This window comes from Microcebus murinus, chromosome 26 (assembly GCF_040939455.1).
Source record: "Microcebus murinus isolate Inina chromosome 26, M.murinus_Inina_mat1.0, whole genome shotgun sequence".
NCBI classification, from domain to species: domain Eukaryota; kingdom Metazoa; phylum Chordata; class Mammalia; order Primates; family Cheirogaleidae; genus Microcebus; species Microcebus murinus.
In genome coordinates, this window is record NC_134129.1 from 18,037,713 (window position 1) to 18,057,586 (window position 19,874).

At 44.6% G+C, this 19,874-nt stretch overlaps 1 protein-coding gene across 1 annotated transcript in view; it reads left to right on the top strand.

Moving 5' to 3' along the window:
• CORIN (corin, serine peptidase) overlaps positions 1-19,874 on the top strand; it is a 196,483-nt gene that overhangs the window by 138,394 nt on the left and 38,215 nt on the right. Inside the window, exons 11-16 of the mRNA XM_075997867.1 lie at positions 1,071-1,302; positions 5,924-6,069; positions 8,009-8,116; positions 15,595-15,708; positions 18,140-18,250; positions 19,693-19,822. Coding sequence (XP_075853982.1) covers positions 1,071-1,302; positions 5,924-6,069; positions 8,009-8,116; positions 15,595-15,708; positions 18,140-18,250; positions 19,693-19,822 — 841 coding nt within the window. The remainder of the gene's footprint in view (positions 1-1,070; positions 1,303-5,923; positions 6,070-8,008; positions 8,117-15,594; positions 15,709-18,139; positions 18,251-19,692; positions 19,823-19,874) is intronic.

The window sequence follows — 19,874 nt, forward strand, 5'->3', positions numbered from 1 at the left end:
GACTGTGAGACCAAGAGATAAAGTCTCGGATTCCCCCCCAGAATCTCAGAATCGCGTAGGGGGGAAGCGAGTGAGTAAACAAAGAGTAACGTCAGAGAGCAATGAGCACACGACAGGAATGTGCGTGAGTGGCAGTGGCGATCAGAAGAGACTCACGCTGGGAGCAGTCGTGGGAAGAGGGAGGGCTTGGCCAGAAAGGTTTTCTGGAAGAGGTAGTTGTGCTGAGTCCCCCAGGCCAAGGCAGGTGTGCTGTGGGGCAGGTGGCAGCTAGCATCATGGTGGCGTTTGGGGGCATGATGGCAAGCATGTTAAGAAAAGAGAGAGAGATGAGAGAGGAGCAAAGAGCGTGCACAAAGACGTGCAAATTCCAATATCTGGAAATCGCAAAGACAACAGAATTTTCAGCAGCAGAGATACCATTGCTGGGACAGTCACAGGCAACGAGGCTGGGAAATTAGGCTGTGCTTGAAGTGGGAAACAGCCTGGAATTCCAAGCTAAGGGGCTTGGATTGTACCTCCTTGGCAAGCGGTATCCAACAGGTCTTAGCCTCGTCTTGCCATGAAATCCTGTAGCTTTCTTTTCAAATCCATTGATCCACAATAAAACACAGCCAGAAGTTACCTAACTGCCTATTTAAACAAACTCATATATTTTTTTTAATGGCTCCACGCTATTTTAGACATACTGAATAGATCAGAAAAAGAAGGCGAATTGAAGTGAATAGAAGGCATGGTGAGAGAGAGTCATTTTCAGATAAGTTGAGCTAAGGGGGAAAAAAAAGGGGGAAAGGGCTTTCTAACTAAAGCATGATGTTGGGCATCGTGCTAACAGCTACGTAGACAGAAATGAACCTCAGTTTGCTAGGGCCACTTCGCTAACGAATATATATTTATTTATTTTTTGAAATCCACAAAAGAAAAAAGTTAATATACTACTTGCGTTCTAGTCTCAGCTACTCTAAAGAGAGTAAAACAGACTTCAAGTTTACAAAGTTTGAACAAGTGGGTTTTACCTGCGGAAATTTTTTTTTAAAATGTGTGTTTATTTTGTGTGTGTGTTTTTTCATCAGGTCTGTGTGAACCAATTGCGGTGGAACTCTGCATGAATTTGCCCTACAACTACACGAGCTATCCGAATTACCTTGGGCACAGGACTCAAAAGGAAGCCTCCATCAGCTGGGAGTCTTCCCTCTTCCCTGCACTCGTGCAAACCAACTGCTACAAATACCTCATGTTCTTCGCTTGCACCGTTTTGGTGCCCAAGTGTGATGTGAGCACAGGCCAACGTGTCCCCCCCTGCAGGTAATAAATATTATGGGGTCTCCCCCAAGCACGCTCATTTTGCCTCAAAGAGAACAAAAGGAGGGAAGACTCGACTGAGCTTGGACAAGTTAAATTTCGCCAAGGAGCTCTGTATTTAATAACTGATATATACTCGAAAGGGAAAGAAGCAGAAGGTGCAGAATGAACATTTGAATCAGATTACTTAAGTGCCAAACGAGGCAGGTATGAACTGCCTTTGATCACAGTTTATGTGTTTTAGTCCAATAAAATCACATGTATTTCCTTCTGGCGGATCAAGAAGCATTTTTTTAAGACCAAAAATGTGAATAGCAGAAGAAGGGGTATATCTGCTCTTTTCTTGGCAACACTGATGTGTTTCAAATGCTGCATTCTGGTCACACTCAAAAGTTAGAGGTCTCAGGTAGAGAAGCAAAACACCAGCCTCACAGGTTGCATAGAAATGTATATCGCTGATATTTCTCTGCCCGTTTGGCTGAAATAAGGCATGGGATTTCAAGAGTGCGGCTTGAACTTTGGATTTGATTGATATCTTAGGGTCAAGAGTATTATCGTTCTGCAGTCCATGTTTGAGTTCAGGTTCATCGCCTCAATAGGGAAATTTTCATATACATATAAAAAAAGTCAAATACAAGAATTTAAGTACTGTTGAAAGAAATTATTTGCTAGCATTGACCTTGCTTTGGAAAAGTGGCATAAGATTTAGAAGTAACTATTTAGCATAAAATGGGTAGATGCTTTATTAAGATACTTTAAAAATTATTTGACAGAAATCTTCAGAATTCCTTTTGCACAAGCCAATATTAAGTTTTATTTGTGTAATGCATTCAGCTCTGGCTGCTGGGTAGCCTTAGACAAATTCCTGAGTCTCTCTCAGCCTCTATTCCTTCACCTATAAAATAAGGATAGCAATGGTTGTTGGGTTGGGTTGTTGTGAGATCAGATGAAGGTATAGAAATGTACCGCACTTCCAATTGATTGTAAGCCCTGAACAAACAACCGCTATGATGATAGAACAGGAACACAATTACTTAGTGGCAATTTTGTCTCTTTCCTATACCACGTGTTAGGAGTTGTAGTCAGGGAATTTGCAAATACAGGATGACAATCACAGAAGTGGGTTGCTGCTCTCTTCAGTGCTGTTTTTGCTCAAGAGGAGAGTGCACAGATGGTCTCAATGTCAGCGGTAACGACGGAAACCATATGTTGGGATCAGAAATCACTTAGAGCTTTAAGGAAAAGCAATAATAGCAATATAGCGGACAGAAAGAAAAACAATAAATTACATGCGGAATAGCCAGTGGATGACAAAATTAGGGCTTCTAAAGAGTCAGGACAGGAAACAATAAAATTTCAAAATGACTTGGTGAGCTGAATGCATTACACAAATAAAACTTAATATTGGCTTGTGCAAAAGGAATTCTGAAAATTTCTGTTAAGTAATTTTTAAAGTATCTTAATAAAGCATCTACCCATTTTACGCTAAATAGTTACTTCTAAATCTTATGCCACTTTTGCAAAGCAAGGTCAATGCTAGCAAATAATTTCTTTCAATAGTACTTAAATTCTTGTATTTGACTTTTTTATATGTATATGAAAATTTCCCTATTGCAGCGATTTCTAACTATAAATGTAAATTTACATCCAGATATAATTTATAATTTCAGGGCTTAAGTTTCACATTAAAACGCCTAAGATGAGAATGATCCTGAAATGTTATTCCATCAACATTTTGGTGGACTTCTTTTATTAATAGATACTTTAGTTCTTTTCCTAGGTTTACCCATACATCTTTCATTTTCAGTGGACATCACTATGATTTTTATATTTTGATGTTTGTTTATAAGAAGTTGTTCTACTGTATTGCATGAATAATATGCTAAATAAGTCTATAACGCAATGCATAGTTGCTTTTGCCAAGCCTGTTTATTGATCTTAACATTTAATTTTCAAAGTTTGGAGTCTGAAAAAAAAAATCTAACATTATTGAGACCTTAAAATGTGCTGAATGTTTGAGCTTTGTTATGCTGTAGAATGCTCAAAATAACTTTCGAGTGAGGTGCACACTGTCCGAGTTGCTCTTTGCGGGTAAGCACTGCACAGTTTATAAGAACGGTGTTCACTGGAGTTGTATTGTTGCATGCTGTTTTTATTTCCATTTTACAGAAAAAATAGGAAGCGGTAGAGTCAGGCACTATACGGTCTTCTATATAAATGAGGTATCATATAGCTAATTTAAAATAACAGCCACAATCGAGTTGCATACATTTTTACAACTAACAAAACTAGTTAGTTCAACAAACTAACTAGTTCAACAAACTAACTAACAAAACTAGTTAGTTCACTAGTTAATGAACACTACTGAACTTCCCCGTTTTTCAAACCTGCTGTGGGAATACCACATGGTTTTATCTTCGCTCCAAATTCCTAAACTAGCATTGAGTTACACTTTGCTTTGTCCAGATTTAAAGCTAAACAGAGCTTTCGATTGCTAACCTTTCTCCACCAGCTTCAGGTAAGACGGGAGCTGAACTTTCTAGAAGATCTGTCCCATTTGATCTTTAAAAATGAGACCTTGATCGAGATGAACTTACAGTGTAAAAGTTTGAAACCTTTGAGAAGTAAGAAATGTATCTGAAAGGAAATACACAATGGGCCTAAAAATAAACTTTGGTTATGCCCACTTTTGTGTTCTTTTATTATGTAACTAATTTGTTAGTAGTATATTGAGGCAAAACCATGTTTTTTTTTTCCCTATAAGAAGTAAAGAAATCTTTTGTTAGGTGTGCCGATACCTCGATTTAAAAATATTCTATACACAAATGATAGAGCACACTTGAAAGTACCTAGAACCATGCTTAGTATATCTTTTTTTCTTTTTTGAGATGAAGTCTTATTCTATTGCCCGGGCTAGAGTGCCGTGGCATCAGCCTCGCTCACAGCAACCTCAAACTCCTGGGCTCAAGTGATCCTCCTGCCTCAGCCTCCCAAGTAGCTGGGACTACAGGCATGCGCCACCATGCCCGGCTAATTTTTTTTTTTCTATATATTTTTAGTTGAGACAATTTTAATTATAAGACAATTAATTTTAATTAATTTTTAGTTGGCCAATTAATTTCTTTCTATTTTTAGTAGAGACGGGGTCTTGCTGTTGCTCAGGCTGGTTTCAAACTCCTGACCTTGAGCGATCCTCCCGCCTCGGCCTCCCAGAGTGCTAGGATGACAGCCGGCCAGTATATCTTTTCTTTAAAGCAACAAACGAGCTTCATTTTAAGCCATTTGCGCTCAGCATGAGTGGGTTTGTTTGAGAAGTCCCAGGCTTTTCAATAATATCAATTGAAGCTAAAGTGGGGGAGGCCATGGCCTACAAGAGCCAGGCTGGCACACGAGATGGCTCACACAGCTGCTCTGCACAGGGGAGACCTCTGAAAACGAGGGTGTTGCCCGGACTCTATGAGTCTTGGTGGAAAACTGTTCAGGGTGATGCCAGGGACTGCCCAGTTTGGAATGAAAGATTGCAAAATGTGTCCATTTCAAAGACATAAAGAGAGAATTACTGTGTTTCCCCGAAAATAAGACCTACCCATAAAATAAGCCCTAGCAGGATTTCTAAGCATGTGCCCAATAGAAGCCCTACCCCGAAAATAAGCCCTAGTGCTGGGCGTGGCTATGAAAATCAGCCCTAGTGATGGGCGTGGCTGTGAAAATCAGCCCTAGTGGTGGGCGTGGCTATGAAAATCAGCCCTAGTGGTGGGCGTGGCTATGAAAATCAGCCCTAGTGGTGAGCGTGGTTGTGAAAATCAGCCCTAGTGGTGGGCGTGGCTGTGAAAATCAGCCCTAGTGGTGGGCGTGGCTATGAAAATCAGCCCTAGTGGTGGGAGTGGCTATGAAAATCAGTCCTAGTGGTGGGCGTGGCTATGAAAATCAGCCCTAGTGGTGGGCGTGGCTATGAAAATCAGCCCTAGTGGTGGGCGTGGCTGCGCAGCGCATCTGCACAACCCATGCGTGTCGTGGCGGAGCGGGAAAGAACACAAGCAGCCCTTCTCATCTGCCCTGTGAGAGCTCTAGTGCTCCACAGGAGAGATTGGGGCCAGTGGTTCTAAAGGAAACAGAGTCGCAAGACATTCAGGATGGGATTCGGGGTTTGGAGAGTGAGGATGATGTTCCAGAAGAAGACGACTTCACTCTATTTGAATCAATGTAGATGGTTGTACCATACTTACAAAAAATAACACATCCCCTGAAAATAAGCCCTAGGGTGTCTTCTTGAGGAAAAATAAATATAAGACCCTGTCTTATTTTGGGGGAAACACAGTAGAAAGGCAGAGTGGAGAAAGGGCATCTGTGTCCTGGAAATGTCTTGATTTCTACTTCTGCAATAAAGGTTTGTTTTGGTGTGAGCACGTTGCTGGAATGTATGCTGTCTGCGGAGACGTTACTCGTGGGTACTTATCATACACATGTGCTTCTCTGTGTTATTTGTATCCGCACACTGGGAACACATGGGTCGTGCACACACAGCCCCACGTGCAGGCAGCATGAAGCCCCACACGCGTTGCCAACGCTCACCCCAGGCGGGGCTATTTCTGCTTCTGACCGTCTGTCTTTCTCGCCCTCCCAGGGCGCTGTGTGAGCACTCGAAAGAGCGCTGCGAGTCTGTCCTTGGGATCGTGGGCCTCCAGTGGCCCGAGGACACCGACTGCAATCAGTTTCCGGAGGAAAATTCGGACAATCAAACCTGCCTGATGCCCGATGAATATGTGGAAGGTCAATTTCTAAATTGGTTAATTACAGGGGTGTCTGCCGGGGAGGAAGATGTCAGTGACCTTCTGAAGTCTGTCTCCATTTATTTGCGTTTGCTTGTGTGTTTGTTACCTGTTTGGCCACCAATCAGGCTACACAGGTGAGTCTGTAGACCTGATGACATTGGAGGATTTGGCAAATCTGTTAGACACTGTCATCATTTTATTTTATTTTTTATTTATTTTTTCTTTTTTTATTTTATATATATATTTTTTTCATTTTCTTTGCTTTTTTTTTCCACCAAGGTGTGTTGGTATATTTTATTTTTCTTGAGACAGAGTCTTGCTTTGTTGTCCAGGCTAGAGTGAGTGCCGTGACGTCAGCCTCGCTCACAGCAACCTCCAACTCCTGGGCTCAAGCAATCCTCCTGCCTCAGCCTCCCGAGTAGCTGGGACTACAGGCATGCGCCACCGTGCCCGGCTCATTTTTTCTCTATATATATATTAGTTGGCCAATTAATTTCTTTCTACTTATAGTAGAGACAGGGTCTCGCTCTTGCTCAGGCTGGTTTCGAACTCCTGACCTTAAGTGATTCTCCCGCCTCGGCCTCCCAGAGTGCTAGGATGACAGGCGTGAGCCACCGCGCCCAGCCAGACACTGTCATCATTTTAAAAAAGAAATCTTTTTTTTTTTGGATAGGACCTGTTTGCTTTATTCCCAGAGGAGAAAATGGAAGAAACAATTGCAAAACTGTACATGGTGCACATATTTAAAAGTCTGAAAGTCAGCAGAAACAATAAAAGCAAAAAGGCTGAGGGTACATGGAATAAGTCTAGAGAAAGAAAGGAAAAAAAACATATGGATGAGATAGCAGAGGGCTGTCTGAATATGCATAAAGGCTGTGGTCACCACAGGACCTGATTTTATGAGACTTCAGGCTCAGCCAAGAGAGTTTAAGACTGACAGATAAGCTGGGTTGTATTTAGCTATTTCCTGTTAGGTTGTCAGTACTGGATTCCCAATGACTTGAACCAAAAATGAATCAGGTTAAATGAAAAAAATACAACAAAAAAAACCCTGATATCAGCATATATTTACTTATAAGTCTATTCAAACACAGTTTTGAAGTTGGGCAAACATCTCAATCTTCCCATCTCTGCAAAGCTGGTCAAACTGATTCTCAGTTGTACGAGAGAAATGGCTGCAGAGAAGCTAAGTGTCGTGTCTAGTTGCAGGAAAGACGACAGTCAGGGGTAGCGCTTTGGTCGCCTGACTCAAAAGAAGTCTTTAAAACCATAAACTGAGTAAACTCCAAGAGATGAGATTACCGTTCCAAGGGTGGTTCGATTTAACCGCACCTCCCTCGCTGAGCTCATTATATTGGGTGCTTGTTTTACGTCTGGGGGGGGGGGGTCTCGAAGGTAACAGGGGACATCAGGCCTTGGGCCCTTCCAGTGCAAAGCACCTGGGGACAGTGGCAGCACAGGGTCGTTAGGTAGCCAGGTGGACTTGGAGACCTCCCCGGCAGGTGCAAAGACTGGGGTGCAGAAAGTGATTTTGACCCACCGAGGGCAGCTGGACGGTGCAAGGCGTTCCAGGCTCTGGCCATTGTTGGGTTGTGCATTTGGGAATTTAACTGATTGCTGGAACGCACAGCTACCAAACTGCCCATCCGGGGAGACGGTGCCGGCAGGGGAGGAGAAAGAGGTGGGCCAGCGGACAGGAGAAGGCCGAGTCAGCTTGGCTTTGACGAAGACCCTCCTCACCTTCAGCAAGAGCCGCTGGACGGCTCCTCGCGCGCGCGCACAGGTGCACAGGTGCACAGGTGCACAGGTGCACAGGTGCACAGGTGCACAGGTGCACAGGTGCACAGGTGCACAGGTGCACAGGTGCACAGGTGCACAGGTGCACAGGTGCGGGCCCTGGGGCTCCTGCCCGCTGACGGTGGCGCTGTCTTTTGCAGAGTGCTCGCCCAGTCACTTCAAGTGCCGCTCCGGACGCTGCGTCCTGGCTGCCAGGAGGTGCGACGGCCAGGCCGACTGCGACGACGACAGCGACGAGGACAACTGCGGTGCGTGGGCCCCGGCGCGTGTCTTGCATGCGCGGCGAGGGCGGGCTGGGGCGAGAGACGGCGCCACAGATGCGGCTGTCCGCCGTGGCAGGGAGTGGCGACTGGGGCGGGGTGCAGTGCCTTCGCCGCGGCTTCTCCTCCCCTCCCCCTCGTCCTCTCCCCTCCCTCCCCCTTCCCCTCCCCCTCCCCTCCTCCCCTCCCCCTCGTCCTCTCCCCTCCCTCTTCCCCCTCCCCTCCCCCTCGTCCTCTCCCCTCCCTCCTCCCCCTCTCCTCCCCATCTCCCTCCCCTCTGCTCTCCTCCCCCTCCCCTCCTCCCCTCCCCCTCCCCTTCTCCCCTCCCCCTCCCCTCCTCCCCTCCCCCTCCCCTCCTCCCCCCCTCGTCCTCTCCCCTCCCTCTTCCCCCTCCCCTACCCCCTCATCCTCTCCTCTCCCTCTTCCCCCTCCCCTCCCCCCTCATCCTCTCCTCTCCCTCTTCCCCCTCCCCTCCCCCCTCATCCTCTCCCCTCCCTCTTCCCCCTCCCCTCCCCCATCCTCTCCCCTCCCTCTTCCCCCTCCCCTCCCCCCTCGTCCTCTCCTCTCCCTCTTCCCCCTCCCCTCCCCATCTCCCTCCCCTCTGCTCCCCTCCCCCTCCTGTCCCCCTCCCCTCCCCCTTGTCCTCTCCCCTCCCCTCCCCCTCCCCCTCCCACCCCCTTCTTCCCCACTCACTCCCTCTCCCCCTTGTGTCCCCTCCCCTCCCCCTCCTCCCCCTCCCCTCCCCCTTTCCCACCCTCTCTCTCTCCCCTGTGTCCCCTCCCCCTCCCATCCCCTCCCCCCTCCCTTCCCCTTCCCCCTTCTGTCCCCTCCCCTTCCCCTCCCCGTCCCCTCTCCCTCCTCTCTCCCTCCCCTCCCCCCTTTCCCTCCCCTCCCCCTCCTCCTTCCCTCCCATTCCTCCTCCCCTCCCCCTCTTCCTCCCCTTCCCCTTCCCTCCCCTCCCCCTCCTGTCCCCCTCCCATCCCTCTCCCCCTTCTGTCCCCTTCCCCTCCCGCTCCTCCCCTCCCCCTCCTCTTGCCCCCTCCCATCCCCTCCCCCTCCCCCTCCTGTCCCCTTCCCCTCCTCCTCCTCCCCTCCCCCTCCCATCCCCTTCCCCTCCCCCTCCTCCCCCTCCTCCTCCCATCCCCTCCCATTCCCCTCTCCCTCCCCTCCTCCCCTCCCCCCTCCCCTCCTCCCCTCCCCCTCCCCTCCCCTCTTCCTTCCCTCCCCTTACCCTCCCCTCCCCTTCCATCCCTCTCCCCCTTCTGTCCCCTTCCCCTCCCCCTCCTCCCCCTCCTCCCCCTCCCCTTCCTCCCCCTCCCCCCTCCCCATCTTCTTGTCCCCTCCCATCTCCTCACCGTCCCCCTCTTGTCCCCTCCTCCTCCTCCTTCTTCTTCTTTGTCGTCATCGTCTTCGTCTTGCTCAGTCGCCCAGGCTGGAGTGCAGTGGCGTGATCACAGCTCACTGTAACCTCAGCTCCTGGGCTCAAGCCATCCTCCTGGTTCAAATTCCCAAGTAGCTGGGACTACTGACACACGCCACCACATGTGGCTAATTCTGTTTTTTTCTTTTTTTTTGTAGAGATGGGGTCTTGCTATGTTGCCCAGGCTGATTAAATTACCAAACAGTAAGGCCTGCATTGATAAGTGTTTCCCTACCTTTGGATTTCCCCTAAATTATACTTCTATATAACCTTGATGTATACAGTAGCACCCTGCCCCCTTTCTCCATGGGGGATGCATTCCAATGCTCCCGGTGGATGCCTGGAAACCACAGATAGCACCGAATTCTGTATATACAGCACTATGTATCTCCTATACATATGTATCTGAGATAAAGTTTAATTTACAAATTAGCACAGCAGGAGATTAAGAACAACAATAATGAAATGGAATCATTATATCAATATACTTTAATACAATTTATGCGACTGTGATTTCTCTCTCTCCTGTCAAAATATCTTCTTCTTCTTTTTTTTTTTTGAGACAGAGTCTCGCTTTGTTGCCCAGGCTAGAGTGAGTGCCATGGCGCCAGCCTAGCTCACAGCAACCTCCAACTCCTGGGCTCAAGCGATCCTCCTGCCTCCCGAGTAGCTGGGACTACAGGCATGCACCACCATGCCCGGCTAAGTTTTTCTATATATATTAGTTGTCCAATTAATTTCTTTCTATTTATAGTAGAGACAGGGTCTCACTTTTGCTCAGGCTAGTTTTGAACTCCTCACCTTGAGAGCGATCCTCCCACCTCGGCCTCCCAGAGTGCTAGGATTACAGGCGTGAGCCACGGCGGCCGGCATCAAAATATCTTCTTTGTACTAGACTCACCTATTTTTGAGCCATGCTTGACTGTGGGTAACTCAAACCATGGAAAGCAAAATCTCAGATAAAGGGGACTGCTGTATGCACAAACACTTGGGAAAAGGGGGCAACGCTTCACACATGTAAAGAATTATGTTCATGACTCAATTATAAAGCAGTTGTTATCTGTTCTAAAGTCAGAATAGTGGTGTCTTTGCATATAATTTCCATGCCGCTAAGCAGACATCTAGATGCACAAAGACAGAGTTCAGACCTCTCACATTTAAATTTAATTGGGACTCATTTCCATGCCCTCTCCTACTTTGTCCCTGTTGACACAGGATATAACTCTTCCTGACATTTCTGCTGTCGAGCTCCCAAAAGCACCAATGGAAAGGCCAGAAATGCCAATGGTAATTTAAGTGGAGCTAATTCTCATTTTATTTCCTTCTAAGCCTCTGTGCTTGCAACTTCAAAGTGTCAGGGAATAGAAATCAGACAATGCTCTTTAATGATGTCCCGGAGGAGAGCAAAATGATTGAAGTTCTGTCCCCAGAATGGTTTGTTTATGATTGTTTAGCTTGTCCAGCTTTTTAAAACATTGACACTTTTTTTTTTTTCATGGAAGGCACACAAGGCAATATATCTTTTGAAATCATTTCATTCTTTTTGGCCTTTGAGGTATGAAAGATGGCCTTGCTCCTCCAAATGAATTTTCTGTGGTAGACATTGGCCTTCTGGTCTAGACAAAGTGTCACAAGCAATCAACTGAAATCCTATCAGCTACCATAAATATGGACAAGTGCATCTTCTGGAAAATTACAGCTGTCGGAATGATGATACAATGGCCAGGGGTAATTTTGTTATGGTGGAACATAACAGCGTTTTGAGAACCTACTGTTATTTGCTTGTTTGTGATTTTTCCTTAAAGAAATAAATATAAACTCATTGACTATCCCTTATGTAAGTGATTTATTGAGAATAGATTAGATTTGTTTACGTAACTATGACTTTGATGAGTTATGGTATTCTGAGATGTGATTTAAAATGGATTACTCTTAGATGGGTCAAAAAGCTTGCATGATATTCTCTATAGGTGGCTAGACCTAAATTTGCAGTAGGGGACTAAATATTTGAGAAATATAAAAGGTTAGTTAAAAAAAAACAACCCAGCTTTACCAAGATTAAAAGATCTGAGTTCTAGAATATATTCTGCCAAAAAGAAGTCCAAAGTCTTATATTGCAGTACAGCATTTGAATGACCCTAAAATATCAGACTTCTGATTAACCAATGAGTGTTCATTAGTACCTTAATATAGTTAAGGCACAGCAAAATGATAGAATATATTATATCATCGCTATCAAACACTCAAAATATTGACAACACTACTGAGAGCTCCAGTTAAGGAAAGTTAAAATTAAGAAACTAATGTATTTGGAGTTAAATCGATTGCTCCCACAGTATTAATTTATGAGAAAACACTTATTGAGTTTTACAAAGTGACCGATAATAGAAAACTTTATAAACCTTCCCCTTTTGGGGTGTATGCATGCATTTTTGTGTTTGTCCCGTGTTCTGGGAGGACAGACCCCTTAAAATCAAATAAGGAATTGAGGCTGATGAAATCTTCAAAGGGAACCAACAGGGAGTCCTCCAGTTCCCATTTTGCCTACTTGCTGTCTGTCATTCTGTTTCCACGTGTACCCAGGCCTACGCCATCTGGCAATGCAAACACCAACTCCAGTGAAACTGGGTTTTACCCCAGCTTCATGTCTTTCCAATTCATTCTGTCCATTGTGCTATTGAGAGCATTTAAATGTTTGGACTTTGCTGAACAATGTGACAATTAATTTCTCCATCGCCATGAATCTGCTGCTCCCTCCAACTTGTAACAATGTTATTGGGTTTCCCTTCAAAACAATACTTATTTCATTTAGTTGAAAATAAATGAGGTGTTAGAAATTAACTTGACTTCCTATTTCTCTGACACTTTCGTAGAAGGAAAACATGGTAGCCAAGGCACTTAATTTATAAATACACTTTAAGAAGACATGCATTAGGCCGGGCGCGGTGGCTCACACCTGTAACCCTAGCACTCTGGGAGGCCGAGGCGGGAGGATCGCTCAAGGTCAGGAGTTTGAAACCAGCTGAGCAAAAGCGAGACCTCGTCTCTACTAAAGTAGAAAGAAATTAATTGACCAACCAATATATATATATATATATATATATATATATATATATATATATATATATACACACACACACACACATATATATATAAAGCAAGCTGGGCATGGAGGTACATGCCTGTAGTCCCAGCTACTCGGGAGGCTGAGGCAGGAGGATCGCTTGAGCCCAGGAGTTGGAGGTTGCTGTGAGCTTGGCTGACACCACGGCACTCTAGCCCGGGCAACAGAGTGAGACTCTGTCTGAAAAAAAAATAAAAATAAAAAAATAAAAAGAATATATGCATTAGAATTTAGCATCAAGCACCATTGTTCTTAAATGTCTCCAGCTCTTCGTGATAAAATTTTTGTCGTTGAAGTCGCTTTGATGGGGTAGTTGCTAAAGTGAACAGGAGTTGAAAACATTTCCAGTATTAGAAATATTTTCAACAAGTGTTTGGAAGAATTATGCAAACCTGAACACATCACTGTACTGAATCAATTCTATAGCGTCGAGTTATGGGAGGGAAGTCTAGAATATCGCAGTGTGATTAGCAGAGTCAGCACTGTGTCCGGACAGAAGGACTTTGCTGTCTTAAAGGTTGATGGAGTGTCAGTAACTGAACACAGGTTATATAGATGGACCTGTCTGTTAAACTAGCAACTTGATATATGAGTTCGTTTTCTATGCAATTTTTCCAAGCATTTGGTATCCAAGTAGTGGAGAACAAGGCGAAGATTTGGGCAAAGAGATGGACAAGAATGACATAGGAAAATGGAGAACTAAGAACAAGAGCAATGGGATTATATTTTTGAGCTCAGGTGTCACGCTGCAGAGTTGCGTGTTAGTTTGCACCAGGCTTTGTGTCCACAGTTGGGATGACCTTCAAGAGCAGGTGGGTTGTGCTACAAGCAGCAAGTCTCAACGAGGCAGTGAGATGAAAATATACCGTGTTTCCTCGAAAATAAGACAGGGTCTTATATTTATTTTTCCTCAAGAAGACACCCTAGGGCTTATTTTCAGGGGATGTGTTATTTTTTTTAAGTATGGTACAACCGTCTACATTGATCCAAATAGAGTGAAGTCGTCTTCTTCTGGAACATCATCATCACTCTCCAGACCCCAAATTCCATCCTGAATGTCTTGCGACTCTATTTCCTTTAGAACCACTGGCCCCGATCTCTCCTGTGGAGCACTAGAGCTCTCACGGGGCGGATGAGAAGGGCTGCTCGTGTTCTTTCCCGCTCCGCGACGACACGCATGGGTTGTGCAGATGCGCTGCGCAGCCACGCCCATCACTAGGGCTGATTTTCATAGCCACGCCCACCACCAGGACTGATTTTTCATAGCCACGCCCACCACTAGGGCTGATTTTCATAGCCACGCCCGCCACTAGGGCTGATTTTCATAGCCACGCCCATCACCAGGACTGATTTTTCATAGCCACGCCCACCACTAGGGCTGATTTTCATAGCCACGCCCGCCACTAGGGCTGATTTTCATAGCCACGCCCACCACCAGGACTGATTTTTCATAGCCACGCCCACCACTAGGGCTGATTTTCATAGCCACGCCCGCCACTAGGGCTGATTTTCATAGCCACGCCCATCACCAGGACTGATTTTTCATAGCCACGCCCACCACTAGGGCTGATTTTCACAGCCACGCCCATCACTAGGGCTGATTTTCGGGGTAGGGCTTCTATTGCGCACATGCTCAGAAATCCTGCTAGAGCTTATTTTATTGGTAGGTCTTATTTTCAAGGAAACACGGTAGCTAGAACAGGTGCTTTATATCAACTGTCAAAATCAAGTCCATTATTATATGAACTTAGAATCATAATTGCTAATTGATCATGATTCTAAGTAAAAGGGTACACATCATATGTTGAAAGATCTCCAGCAATGCAAATAATTTAAGAAATCACTTCGTCATCTATCTTTGCTCTCCTCCTAGGCTCGAGTAAATAAACCCTTTAAAATATAACCTGAGCCATTTCTTAGAGTCAAAGCCCCTCAGGATGTATTCAAAGATCTGATTCTGATATTTACTACAACTTGATTTCAAAAGTTTTCCAAAAGGTTTTTTTTTTTTTTCCTATCTTTTTAGAGTCTTTTTTTTTTTTTTTTTTTTTTTTTTTGAAATAGAGTCTCACTTTGTTGCCCAGGCTAGAGTGCCGTGGCGTCAGCCTAGCTCACAGCAACCTCAAACTCCTGGGCTCAACCGATCCTCTTGCCTCAGCCTCCCGAGTAGCTGGGACTACAGGCACGCGCCACCATGCCTGACTAATTTTTTTTCTATATATTTTTAGTTGGCCAATTAATTTCTTTCTATTTTTAGTAGAGACGGGGTCTCGCTCTTGCTCAGGCTGGTCTCGAACTCCTGACCTTGAGCCATCCTCCCGCCTCGGCCTCCCAGAATGCTAGGATGACAGGCGTGAGCCACCGTGCCCAGCCCCAACTTTAGATCTCTGACTACCATAGAGTGATGACTTTCACACCTCGTTTATAAGCTGGTTTTGTAGGAATTTGGCGTGGAGGGAGCCTCTTTTGCTAAACATACAGATAGCCTCTCAATTTGTTGAATGAAATTACATTTTAAGATAATATACATTTCGATCACTAGGTTTAGGCATATTTGCTTAAAAGCACAACTCATCATTTTGTAGACAAGTCTTCTGTGTTGGGAAATTGACTCAGAAAGCCAAAGGAACAGCTAAAGGTGCATGTTAACGTGCCCTTGCATTTCCATTTTTTCCCATTTTTGCCCTATGTCACTTTTGATCTTCTCTTAGGAGAACTGCACTCTTTATATCACACTGTGTAGATTATTGGGTCTTTCTACTTTCAAAATGAACATTATTCATGGTATACAGGAGTCAAAACTCTTTGAGAAACAAGGAGATCGTGCCTTTGTAGTTTTCCTACATTACTTGATCAAATTCATTGTTATTTTCGACTCTGCATCCGTTGCAAATGACCTTTTTTTTTTTCTTCTGCTTCCAGGTTGTGAAGAGAGAGATCTTTGGGAATGTCCATCCAATAAACAATGTCTGCAGCCCACACTCATCTGTGATGGGTTTCCAGACTGTCCCGATGACATGGATGAAAAAAACTGCTGTAAGTGTCGACGTGAATCGTCAACATTTTTTTTAATCATCCAAACCAGGTTTTATTCTTGACATAGTAGATTTGGAAGTCTTAGAAGTAAGAAGGAATACATAGCATTTATACAGATATGAAAAATTTCTTATTACTGGAAAGTGGATGGCAGAATAATATGGTAGACATCACAGTTAAAGATCAAGAATCACTCTATAGATCAACATGTTCTTGTTACTAGTGACGACAAAATTATCACAATAGCTAATAACTTGTTATTTCCATTCTTTTATATCCAATGCATTTTATTAAAACTTTGATATTCTGAAACAAAATGCCTCTTCTAAGTACAGTACAGGTCATTTGTGTAGGCTCTGCAGCAGGTGATTTTTGCCACATCAAGCTTCCTTAAATGCCAGATTACAGAACATATCTTCACAGAAGTTAAATATTGAGCAGCGAAATAAGAGAGAGATGTATTACAGACAATGCCCAAAAGCAACAGTACCAAATATTTCATTTTGGCTCATTTGGCTCATTAAATTCACCATAGATTTCCAAAACACATTAGAGTACCAACTTTTATTTTTGTCCCCAAAATAATTACCGCTTGTTTTTCAAAGACTATATTTATTTTATAAATCATCAACATTTTTAAACACCGGTTACGCCTCATTTTGAATACAAGCTTAAAATTTCTAAATATGTATCAAAAACTTTTAATATATCTGGATCTTTCAACCAAAACTTCACTTGTAAAGATAGAGGCAAGGAGACAATCAAATGTGTATAAAATATGTGTACTTTCCATAGATTGGCAAGGAGGCAATCAAATGTGTATGAAATATATGTACTATATATTGTTCTAGCATTATTTATCACATGGGACAATAGAAACACTTCAAATATCCAAAAACAGGGGTCATAAAATGCAATGACAATATGAAAATAATATGCAACCATTAAAATCAAATTAGAGAAGAATAGCTTCTCCTAGGTTCATTCTACATCATTAGTTGAATAAAACAAAATATATGGTATTACACGCACTATGGTCATGAGTTTTGAATAGCCACATCCAGAAAAGGATTGGATAGTCATAATAAAAAGTTTACAATGATAATCTCTAGGTGATGAAATTATTACAGTTTTGTGCTTTTCTGTCTTTCCTACATTTTCTAAATGAATGGCCATTTCTTTTAGAACCAGAAAAAAAATTAATGTCCCATAAGATATTTTGCCTACAAGTTAACAGAAGGCTGAACTCAATCTGATACGCAGTGAAGACATGTATCTTTTACTATCATACATGTCACATATGTTTCAAATTATCCTATAACAAATGAAGCGTAGGGTGGGTTGTTGAGGCTTAGGCAGGAGTTCAGCACCATCCCTGCGATTCTTTCAGTTCAGCTTCATCTCGGGCTGGCTCCAGCCATGGTCAAAACATGAGCCAAGAGCTCCTGGGCTACATTTCCTTGATCACATCTAGTGGGAAGAAAAGAGAGAACTTGGCCTTCCTTATCTCTAAGACTTCACTAAAGGATTCCCTCTGTTCAACCTTGGGTAGAGTCCCAGCGAGCTAACAGTGGGGCTCCTTTGCGTGGGCTAGAAAACACACCCCCTCCGGATAACTGAGTTGCAGAACAAAGCACCGTGCAGGGAGACTCAATTAGAAAAAGATGCTGTTTGTTCCAAGGCTGTTCCTGTCCCAGGCTGGGCACCTGGCATTGGCCGGGAGAGTTTGGGCAGGAGCTATCTTGCAAAGTTCAACCTACGAAACCATAGCCCAAGCTCCTGATCTTAGAGCACGTGCTTATTCCCGGACTGCTAATTGTACTCAGAAAGAAAAGGATAGTCTGAACAATGCCACGGCCGGATTCAACTCATCAGCATCTTCATTGGCGCTGGGAATGGCAGGTGTCCGGGAATAAGCACGTGCTCTAGAATCAGGGCCTTGGGCTATTATTTCGTAGGTTGGACTTTTGCAAGATAGCTCCTGCCCAAACTCTCCCGGCCAATGCCAGGTGCCCAGCCTGGGACAGGAGCAGCCTAGAACAAACAGCATCTTTTTCTAATCGAGTCTCCATGCACAGTGCTTCTTTCTGCAATTCAGTTATCTGTAGGAGGGTGTATTTTCTAATCTACGCCCTGTTCTTTAATTTTTTTAAAAATATTTCTGCTGCTATGAGCACCCCTTTTCCAACCCGATTGTCAGAAATAGAGAATGTAGTAGCTGGAAACTAGTGATTCTGCTTAAAAGCTCTTTGCATATTAAATGAGAGATGACTACAGATTCTGCTATTCTGCCTTAATACTCAGAGGCCATGGCAGCCACGTATGGCCTTCCTTCCTTCCGCGCACCTGTTGCCCAAAGAGAACATGCGTGTTGGTGACGGTCCCGTTCATGTCCAAACGATTCAGTCCTCCTGCTTGTTCTCTGTGCCAGCATTCTGCCAGGACGACGAGCTGGAGTGTGTCGACCACGGGTGCGTGTCACGTGACCGGTGGTGTGACGGAGCCCCAGACTGCGGGGACAGCTCGGACGAGTGGGACTGCGGTGAGCCCGGCTTCTGCCGCCCGAGGGACACCTGGCGCCTGCCAGGCCTGGAACCTGGACGAGTCTCAGACGACCTCGCAGACTTTGCTAACCAAGTTCTCCTGTCTTGTTTTAACCGTTGTCAAAGCCAACAGTGGCGACCTGTGTGTGTTGTTTCTAACTCATAGGAAATCTCCTCCCCAAGTTCCTTCTTCTTCTATTTGCAATGTCTATAGTATATATATATATTAAAAAAGCATTCGGGGCCGGGCGCGGTGGCTCATGCCTGTCATCCCAGCAATCTGGGAGGCTGAGGCGGGAGGATCGTCGCTCAAGGTCAGGAGTTCGAGACCAGCCTGAGCAAGAGCGAGACCCCCGTCTCTACTAAAGAGACGGGGGATCTAGAATTCATCTCTAGAAAGAAATGAATTGGCCAGCTAAAATATATATATATATAGAAAAAATTAGCCGGGCATGGTGGCACATGCCTGTAGTCCCAGCTACTACTCGGGAGGCTGAGGCAGGAGGATCGCTTGAACCTAGGCGTTGGAGGTTGCTGTGAGCTAGGCTGACGCCACGGCACTCACTCTAGCCCGGGCAACAGAGTGAGACTCTGTCTCAAAATAAAAATTAAAAAAAAAAAAAAATTGGGTTCAAATTTTTGTCACCATGTCATTGCTGGAAACTTTTTATTATTTGCCCGGCTTCCATCATTATCAAGATTCTGTCTTTTGCTTTTATTGTCTACACCTCCTAGAAGACAATATTAAAGTGGCCCCTCCATCTTCCCTATACTCTTGCTCTAGACCCAAATGGGACGTCTAACCATCTAGTTCCTTACTGGTTAGGACTTACAGTATCTCCAATGTTGTTGTTTGTGATTTTGAGTTTGGCAAATCCCCTCTTCTCGCACTTAGTACCCCTTCCATTCACTCAGCTCTTATTTTAGTCCTTTGCATTATCTGGCCAAATTACACATTCTCACGTGTGTTGTGATCAGTTGTGCTGATCAATGATCTGGAACTGATTAATCGCAGAGGATGCTCTTTTATAAAGTAGGAATTAGCGCATGCACCAAATTAATGCTATATTGGCAACCCTCTCACACACTTGCACTCTCCTATGCCTTCTCTAATGGAAATGCTATAAACGGAGTTGCAACTCACTCCTTGTAATTATGCAAATCCCTGGGTAAACTCATGGGAGGGGGCCTGCCTCTGGCTTTCCCCTCACTCCTAAAGAAAAGTTAAGAACTGTCTCTTTCACTAAGTTCTTTAAAGGGGGAGAGCAGTTCTCATTTTTCATGCAGAGAGCAGAGATTCGCCCAAGGTAGGTATGCAGCGAAAGATTCTTAACCAAAATAAATAAGAAAAAAACGAACGCATGCAAATGAAGCAGTTACCCTTTGGTTTCACGGAAGGAACTGTTTTTAATTAGGGTCTTCCTCTTTTTCTTTTCCCCAGTGACGCTTTCCAAAACGTCAAACTCCTCTTCCTTCCTGACTGTTCACAGAGCTGCCACGGAATACCACGTGTGTGCGGATGGCTGGCAGGGCACGCTGAGTCAGCTGGCCTGCAGGCAGATGGGTTTAGGGTAAGGTCAGTAGTTTATAGCACTGGCGGATTTCTCAGAGGGCCTCGTGGAG